An 8,751-nucleotide genomic window follows, 5' to 3' on the forward strand; every position below is an offset into this window, starting at 1 on the left:
TTTCAATCAATAAGAGTGTTTATTATCATCTCGGATAAATAGGAACCGTTTTGTGCATGAATTGGATATGGTGGTTTAAACCTGCTTGCCACAGTTCAGCTTGGCTTAGTATCTCAGGCAGGTGGAAGCTGAATAAATACAACCAACATTCAATTCCTGCAACACAGTTCATATCTAAATGGCTCTGGAAAAATGAGTTTTACTTTCAAACCAGCCCAAACAATCCCTAAGTTTCCATAAGAAAGTCTTCCCATGAATCAGTTAATAGACCTTTAAATATTGTAGGTTATTGAGTGAGAAAGACTCAGTAAAGTCTTTTAATTATTTCACTTAGTGATCTAACCTGGCCTATAGCTTAGTAATGCCTCTGGTAATGTTGATGCTACAGAAAATAGCTTTATTTGCCCACTTTCTGTGTCAAACCCAAAGGTCATGCGCCAGGTTGTCTTGGGGCAATGTGCTATAGGCTGGTAACTGGTCCTTCAGCCTCTCCTGCTGCTGCTGTGCTCGTGAGAGGGCTCAGGGAGAAGTGGGGGTTTTTGCACCATGGCACATATGTGGTGACTTGCAGACACTTGCCTGCTCCACACCTTGGCTGGCAGCTCCAGCCTGCCAAAGAGGGTGAAGCCTCTGCAGCTGCCCCTCTTAGATCTGGCCTTCTTTGGCTGAAGGTGTTTTCCATTTCTTTTTTGTTTCTTAGCAAGTGTTTGAAATGCTTTATCAGTCTGCCTGTGCCTCGCTGCTCCCCAGTGCTTCAGGCCACCAAGTATTTGGGTTCATCAGGCCGGAGTTTCAGGATCTTGTCCATGCAGAGCAGGATGAGGGTCAGAAACCAGAGGCTCCAGCCGACGGCCGCTGCGATCCACCCGTAGTCATCCATGCCCGAAGGGCAGCACGTGGCCGCTTGCCTGCAGAAGTTCACGTCTGGTGGAGGAGAAATGAAGTGAGCTCACGGGAGGCCAAGTACGTGACAGGTTTCCTTTACTAGAGAAGGCAGATGACTTCTGCCCTATCACTCTGCCTTGGCATCTTTCCCCTAAACCTGGCTCTTTACCTGGTGGATGACTCTGGAGTAGTGGTGGGATCTCGGGTTGTTTGGGGCTGGCTGTTTGGGAAGAACCTGGTAGGGCAGGGGAAAGAGGTGTTCTTGGGAACCCATATAATGCCTACAGGCAGTCTGGCAGGGAGCTTTAGGACACAAATTAGCTATCAATTAGTCTGTTCAAAGCTATGAGTCTGTCTCAATGTACCTAAGATATCATACCCTGACAGTGGAGAAGTCTTAGAAATGCAGCCTAGAGGTTGACCCACAATGGAAGGCTTGAGAAGAGATAAAACCATTTCCAGGACGGCCCCTCAGTCCCTGTGTAGACTCATCACCCAACTTTTAACAGGTAGTAATGATTTATGAAGACTTACTAAGACATGGTGGTTCGTAGTCAGTTGTTGAAACATTGGAGGTGTCTTCACCTGCTGCCAGAAGGAAAGCAAAGGAGAAAAGGTAAGTTGGATTAGAAGAGCGATGTTTGGCATCAAGCAGGTAAATCTGAAAGCCATTGGCCTTTCCTGTGGGGCAGAAACAACTTGAAGAAAGTAAGTTCCTGCCCCTAAACATTGCTGCATTAGGATATGCTTCCTTATCCCACCACTTTTAACACCAGCTTCAGAGACCTGCTCTAGCAGCATCCCTCAGGAGCAGGTGAATTATTGCACCTCTGCCTTGGTGTGAGCCTGGCTCAGCCATTCTCTCAGAGCTCTAATTAACCACTCTCCTTGCCCAGGCTGCAGGGGCACAATGAGCAGGGACAGAAAGGAAAGACATTCAGTGGCATGGAGAGATCCATGGCCAGCAGGCTGTACCTCAGCCTCCTTTTGCCCTTAGAGAAATCCCAGGGTGCACAGGAATCTGTCAGAGCTGAGGGCTGAGCCCACCTTTGGGAAGCCTCAGCAGGTCCACCAAGGCCCCAGTGGGGAGCTTTGGCTTTGCTGCAGGTCGGAGCATCTGAAACTGCTCTGGCTGTACTCCAGTTCATACCAGCATGCTAACCAGCTCAGGATGGAAAATAAAACATCCAGAAATAAGTAATGAGGGAGAGAGGCTTGGAGCTTTGATGTGGGTTTTGCCTCCTTATCCTGCTTCCTACCCAGAATCAGCACACACACACAGACAGACTCTGACACAACTCTGTAGCTGATGTCCAGCTCTCCAAATGTGCACATGGTGTCACAGGCCAAACCCTCCTTAGTCCTCCTAATACTGCCTCAGCGTGCTCCCTGCAGCACTGCAGGATCAAACCAGGGCAGCAGCAGGATGCCTGCAGGGGTAAAAACACAGGCTGCACTGGTCCCTGTGCATCAGCACCTGTCTGTCCCCTGCTGCAGAAGGAAGAGAGTCAGAGAAACATCTCTTCTTGTGCTGCCATGAGCAGCACAGTTCAAGTTCAGGCAGGTGGAGTATGTCCTGCACAGACAGATGAAAAGTGGCCTTGGGAGACTCCAGTAGTGAGGACTCCTGCTGCATGGGAAAGCCCTAATGTGCTGCTGGTCCACAGACCTGGCAGAAGCTATGAGAGAACTATTTCCAGTCAAGCTGTCACTCTGAGCTGGTAATTTGGAATGTAGCAGAGAAAATCAGCTCCAGCTTGATTTCACCAAAGACTGCAAAATAATAGCTCAGGTTTCGTTTCAGCTGAGGAAAGCAGAACAGAATTAGACACATTTTACCAAAGATATGCTTTGAGTTTGGTGTTTTCCAAGTAACAGCAAGTAAACTGAGGCTGTCCTGTGAGACATGTTCCCCTTGGGATCACCTGCTGTTGCTTAGCTCTTAGTTTTGAGCTGACCCATCATCAGCAATACCAGAGCTATTCCTATGGCCTTTGCCATGCTCAGAGTGGGCCCCTGGGCAACCTGCTTCAGGGAAGGGTTTGAGTATTCCCCATTCTTTCCCCATTCTTCTGTCTGACTCTCACAGGATTTGCAGAATGACCTTGGCTGAGCCTATAATTTGTTTTCTCAGTTAATAAATACCTCACAGAAGCACTGGGAAGAATCATTAAAACCTGTGTATGACCTGTGGAAGGAAATACTGCAGAATGCCCAGTGCTGCTTTGTGTTTTTAGATCTTGCAGCCCAAAGAACAGGCTGTCAAAGCCAGCCCATCTTTAAACAGCTAACAGGTCTCATTTGCTGCTGATATACAATAGCCTGGTGGGAAAGGAGCAGCTCACAGGTCTCATTTACATTTAATTTTGGTTCCAGGCAACTTCAACAATTAAAGTGGCACCAAAGCCACATTTTCTGCAAAAAGATTGTAATGAAAGTTAAATCAGAGTACAGTGATCCTAACGGGTGATATTGCAGGGGGTCCCTATGCCTCAGCAAGCAGAAATAGGCCAAGTAACTGTGGCTCCTGTCTCCTTGCTGTTCAGTGGGGTAACCTGCAACTCAGTCACATTTACAGTGGTTCTGTAAATAGCTGGCAAAAGAGCAGCCCTTTACAGTGATGCTGTAAATGTCCAGTAATTCTCATCAGCATTCATTAATTCCTGCTCTTTATACTTTTTAGGTGAAGTGAAGGAGTGCCCCGTTATTTTTAAAGAACTAATTACTGTCTGTGGGCAATACACGTAGGTATTGAGAGGAGCCGGGGAAAAGGGCAGGGTATCAACCCTGGAGCATAAGAGAAGAGAAATACCTGCTGAGCAGGAGTGCCAGAGGGCAGCGGTGAGGCAAAGCACAGCGAGGGCTGCCCAGGGCTCACAGCAGAGGTGCTTCATGCCGAGGGTCCCGCTCCCACTCCGGTGTCGCACAGAGCAGCTCGCTGTCGCTGGCAGGTCTGGGGCAGCAAACCTCGATGAGCTCAGGGAGCTGCTGTGCTGAGCAGAGGGTGGAGCAAGGGAGCTTCCTGCTGCCAGGACACCTTGAACTTTCCTGCCACAGCCAGGTGAAGAAAGAGCAGGGCTCTGACCAAAACAGCTTCTGTGGGAGGTGGATACCAGGAGGTGGCTCCTGAAGGTTAAGCCTGAAGGTTTCTCCCCAGGATATGCTGCAGCTGGAAGGAGGACAGGCTTCCAGAGCCAGCCCTTCCCAACAAGGTTCCAAGCAGCTTCTGTCTTTTGAGTCTCTTTTTGGTCCTGTGAAGATAGTTTAATATAGCTGGAAAGAAGCAGAGGATTGGAGCAGAGGCTTTGTCTCCCAGTTTGGCTATTTTTTTCTGCATGTTCACTGGCTTGACTTCTGCTTTTTTGGAATAGCTCTGTGGAATCCCAAAAAACAGCAGCCTTAGGTCTGCTGCTGTTCTTCCCCTGTGAGCACAGCTCTCTCCCTGCCTCAATCAGGCAAAGTGATTCTGGATAAGCTATTTTTTCTTCTCTGGTGGCTATTGCACCTCCTCCTTGAGATGTGCAGAGCAGAAGCTGAGCCCTCCTGCGAGCATAGCTCTGTCTGCACACCAGGAGGGTTGACAGAAAAAGTTATGCTTGCTGGAGAGCAGGAATTTTTCTGCAATCCTGGCTGGAAAAGCCCCCTGTAAAGTGCATGTGGTGTTGTCCTTCTCTGATGAGCAGCACACTTTACTGTTCTTTCCCAGGCTGTTGGCTGTGCTTGCTGCTATCTTTGACGTGATGATGCCCTTGTTAGAGAAAACATCAGACATGAAATCAGGCAGGAAGAGGTGAGCTCTGCAGGGAAATCACCTGGAAGAGGCGAGCTGTGCAGGGAGCAGTTTGCTGATGCTCTTCTGCAGTGGTCATTCATGGTTTTGGGAGCTCATGTTGGAAGGGACCTGTCTGGGGCCTGTTGTGTTTTGGCAGACATCTTAGGCGAGGCACAAGGCAAGGCATGGGGGCAGGAGTCCTTGCAGGATGGAGAGCATTTAACAATTTTCTCTCTTTTCCCTTCCACATGGCTGAAACCCACAGGAAAGGACATAACAAGCTTCCCACATGAATACCATATGAATACTGTACACACCAGGGTACAGCTCTGCAAAGCTATGAGGTTGATTTGGTCTCCCTTCATTTAAGAAAAACCTTGAAAGCAAAACCCACACAGGTTTAGCCCTGCCCAGTGTTTCTGTGGGGTGAACCCATGTGTCCTCACCACCAAAAATATTCTGCTCCCACCTGGCTGTGAATATTTCCAGGATGCATCAGGACAAGGCAGCCAGATGCTCCCTCAGAGAGGGAACATCTCTCACCACAAAGGTGAGCCACAGGTGAAGGCAGGTCAGCTGAGATGGGCGTGTTTACCCACCCTGTTTTCATGTCAACACATCACCAGTGCTGGCAGAGTTGGAGCTGTGCTGGCTGGTGTGTGACAGCCACCTCCTGCTACTGCTGGGATGCACAGCCTTGTCCTCCTGTCCTTCAGCTGACACCTGAGGTGTGGCACCAGGCCAGGGGTGTGACCCCAGCAGCCACCACTCTTGGCCTCGGTAGGCAAGAGTCACGGCAGGAGAGATGCTGTAAAATGCTCAGAGCTGCTTGAAATTCACCTCTGGGATAGTTTTCATCTCTGGCTCAGTGTCATCTTAGTTTCAGTGTCTCGGTCCTTTTGTGGAGGTTGCCTTTAATTTGTATATTTTTCTGAGCTACCTGTTGCATCAAAACTAAACCTCAGGTCTTGAAGTGGGAAAGGTCCTCTGCTGTCTGCCAGATTCACCTTTCCCTTCTGAATTTCTTACCTTCTGCTCCCACTGAAAATTGACCTGGCAATTAATTTTGCAAAAGTAAATGAATTCAAAAGTGTTCTGTGCAGCACAAAATGCTTGAGGGGAAACAAAAAGACAAAACTGCTCTGCTATTGCATGCATGATTCGATTTTTAATGAAATCTCTCTTGAATTTTAGCTATTAACTAAATACTCTTTGTCAGCTTGTAGGCAAATGTCCCCATTTCTAAGGGATGCTGAAAATGCATTTGCACAATTAACATAATGTATTTCTTTCTTTTCCAAAATGTGTTCCCTCTGTGGCTCAGAAAGGGCTGCTCCAAAGTCTCCTGAAGCAGAGAACAGGCTGCGCTTGGCTTCAGTGATTTTTGGATCAGGTTGGAAATGAAGGCTTTGCTTGATAAGTTCTGACACAATGGGAGCCCTGCAAAATCATTTCCTGACACAGATTTGGATTTGTTTCATTTCTTCTTTGTGACACGTTTATATTTCAGGGTTGTGACTGCCTGAAGAGCGATAAGACACTCCAGAGCCTTCCCCTAATTTCTACTCCCCTCTCCCTCCATGAGGGTGCCCTGGCATGTGAGACACAACTGCAGGCCCTGCAGGGATGCTGCTTCCTTTCCTCGGGCTCCCATTTTCATGCCGTTCTCAAGACAAGACTGTTTACTATAAAATTAGGTACTTCCCAAGCTCTCCTCTTGGAGATTCTTCCAGTGTGTAGGGCTGCTGGGCAGCTTTCCCTGATGGATATGGAGGAGGCAATATCTACTGTTCAGTAGATTTTGTGCCACAGAGAGTTTCGTGGCTAAGATTCTCTGGTGCCCAAAGTAGTGCCCTTGACATGTCACCAGGTGTGGCTCTCAGAAAGTTATTACCTTTATCACACACACACTCAGTCACTCTGTGTGTGTGTGTATACATATTGTGTTTACATAGGCAACTGGTTTATATTTTCCATTCCAAATCAACTCTGCTGCTGCAAAAAAAAAGCTCAAAATCTTATATCTGCTGCCAATAATATGTCCATCAGGGAGGAGGTAAATTTGTTTGCTGTCTTCATTGATGTGAAAAAAAAGCCATCCAAGATAAAGCTACCTGTGAATGGGGGAGGGGATTGATTTTTAAAACTTGGACAAAAAACAAAAAAAAGTCAAAACCACGAAGGTTGTACTCTTTAAAGAAAGAAGGGGAGAGGGGATTTGCTTTCTGTCACACAGAGGAAAGCAAGTCCAGGATTTTGGAAAGCCGCACAACCCTGCCCTTTGTGTTCTCCAGTCCAGGCTGGGGTTGGTATTAGACAAATTTATTAGACAAATGTTGAGCCTGTGGCCCTACTGTGACCCCATGCTGTTCATCTGGAGACCCCAGTGGGAGGGCTCAAGACCAGCCAGGCAGTGAAGGGCTCAGAGAAAGGCTGCCTTCAGCTCTCCTGGGCAGAGCTGCCTGCACCAACAAAGAGCCCACTGATGGGGCTTCTCCAAATGGTGCCTCATGGCCAGCCATCATCATCTCATCTGCATTAATAGGATTATTATAAAATAATGTTCTTGCTTCCACATGCCAGAGGCATGAAATAGGATATGCTTTCTTCTTCTCTCCTCTCTGCTTCTCACCCGGGAAGGGTGGGGGAAGGGCAGCAGAGACAGCTTCATCTCTGCTCACTCCTTGGCTAACAGGATGGAGCAGCCAGCTTAGTGCAGCTTGCTTTGGTGATGAAGTGTGCTTTGGGGGCCCTTTTTGCTCCCCCAGCCCCAAAAGCTTTTTGAGGAGTAGCTGAGTGTAGCTGGGGGCTGAGTAAGAGCTGCAAAGGTGCAAAGAGGAAGCAAAGCCTGGTGTCATCAGTTGAACACAGGGGGAAGAATGTGCTGCGGTTCAGAGGTGAGGGGAGTAGCCTGAGAAGCTGTTTAATTTTGTTGTGTCAATATGCACCAGTTTGGAACTGAATGATGACTCCTGTTGTTTAGTGTCACTGCATGGGCTGGAAGGCAAAGTCGTTCCTTTGCCACACCAACTTCTCCACAGCCCTGCATGGCATTCACATGGTCAATGGCAGTGACTTCACGTCTGCCTTATCAAGGAAACTTCCAGTTTCCTGGCAGAAGGTGCTGACTTTCATCAGACTTTAATCCCTTGTTTTGGTAGCACTGATAGAGAAAGCAGAGCTGATTGTGGGCAGTGGCTGGTCCAGGAGAAACACAGTGCAGCCAAAGGGGCTGGGAGCCCAGGGAGCCCCACAGCCAGTTCATCTGGGGGGTTTGCTGAGCAAAATGCATGTTTTAGGCCCACCTTTCAAAAGTACCTTGTAATTTATAATATCTCCTTTTTGGATCACATAGTTTGAAACAGCTGGACTTGAGAAGTGGCAGGACCCTTCTCATCAAGCTGACTTTGTGAAGTGGGGCGACTCTGTTGCTTTTGAATAGAAAACCCCTGTGCTGGGAAACCCTCTACTATTGCTTGTTTTTTGGCAGTGTTCCCATGGACTAACTAAACCCTTTGGCTTGTTGGGCCAGGGTTACTGGGTACCTCCAAAAGAAAAAGTCTGAGAAAGCATTTCTTTAAGGGTACTTTACAATTTGCATATAGCCATGCATTTTCATTAGTTCTTCTTTTGAAAGGAAATTTTTCTTCTGGGTGCTAGATTGTAGTGCCCCAGCCAGCCTTTTTGAAACCCTGCCTCATCAGTGGGAGATAAACCATGCATTTTAGGAGGGGCCCAATTTCTCTCTGGAGCCCTTGCTTTAGAGGCTGAAGTGGCAGAGAGTCTATAAAGCCTCTTCTCCCCCCCAGCATTTGTTATGTCAAGGGGTGAGAATCAAGTTCCCTGTCAGCCCTGTCCCCGGTTAACAGAGCCCCTGCCCTCCCAGTCCTCTCCCTGTTCTATTGCTCTGCCCGTCCCGCTGCGCCAGGAAAATCATTAATCTCCCATTGTTTGCCTGGCCTTTCCCAGACTGCCTTCAGCGAGGAAAAACCAGCGAGCAGCCGCGCACAAGCTTTTCCCACCTCGCTGGCCGCTGCCCCTCCATCCCAGCTGGCAGATGGAGTGTCCGCGCTGGACACAGCGGCTCCCGAGCT

At 48.3% G+C, this 8,751-nt stretch overlaps 1 protein-coding gene across 2 annotated transcripts; it reads right to left on the reverse strand.

The window, feature by feature from the left end:
* TMEM213 (transmembrane protein 213) lies at nucleotides 1-4,333 on the reverse strand. Of its 2 annotated transcripts, none has more exons than XM_072923499.1 (3): nucleotides 3,698-4,333; nucleotides 1,420-1,470; nucleotides 1-924 (listed from the first exon to the last, which is right to left on the reverse strand). In XM_072923499.1, the coding sequence occupies exons 1-3, from the start codon at nucleotides 3,777-3,779 to the stop codon at nucleotides 755-757; spliced, it is 303 nt and encodes a 100-aa protein (XP_072779600.1). In that variant the 5' UTR covers nucleotides 3,780-4,333; the 3' UTR covers nucleotides 1-754. The 2 variants fall into 2 exon arrangements, with proteins under 2 accessions (XP_072779600.1, XP_030119101.4); XM_030263241.4 differs by having other exon boundaries at nucleotides 1,420-1,473; nucleotides 3,698-4,327.
* Between the last annotated feature and the right edge of the window lie 4,418 nt (nucleotides 4,334-8,751).

Source organism: Taeniopygia guttata, chromosome 1A, assembly GCF_048771995.1.
Source record: "Taeniopygia guttata chromosome 1A, bTaeGut7.mat, whole genome shotgun sequence".
Classification (NCBI taxonomy): domain Eukaryota; kingdom Metazoa; phylum Chordata; class Aves; order Passeriformes; family Estrildidae; genus Taeniopygia; species Taeniopygia guttata.

Bases quoted from the DNA above. Each gene is read 5' to 3' on its own strand.
- TMEM213 (XM_030263241.4), bottom strand. From the start codon at position 3,779: ATGAAGCACCTCTGCTGTGAGCCCTGGGCAGCCCTCGCTGTGCTTTGC. The intron at 1,474-3,697 runs GTATTTCTCTTC...TCCTTCTGGCAG, and splicing joins CTGGCACTCCTGCTCAGCAG to CAGGTGAAGACACCTCCAAT. The intron at 925-1,419 runs GTAAGTCTTCAT...CTCCTCCACCAG, and splicing joins CTACGAACCACCATGTCTTA to ACGTGAACTTCTGCAGGCAA.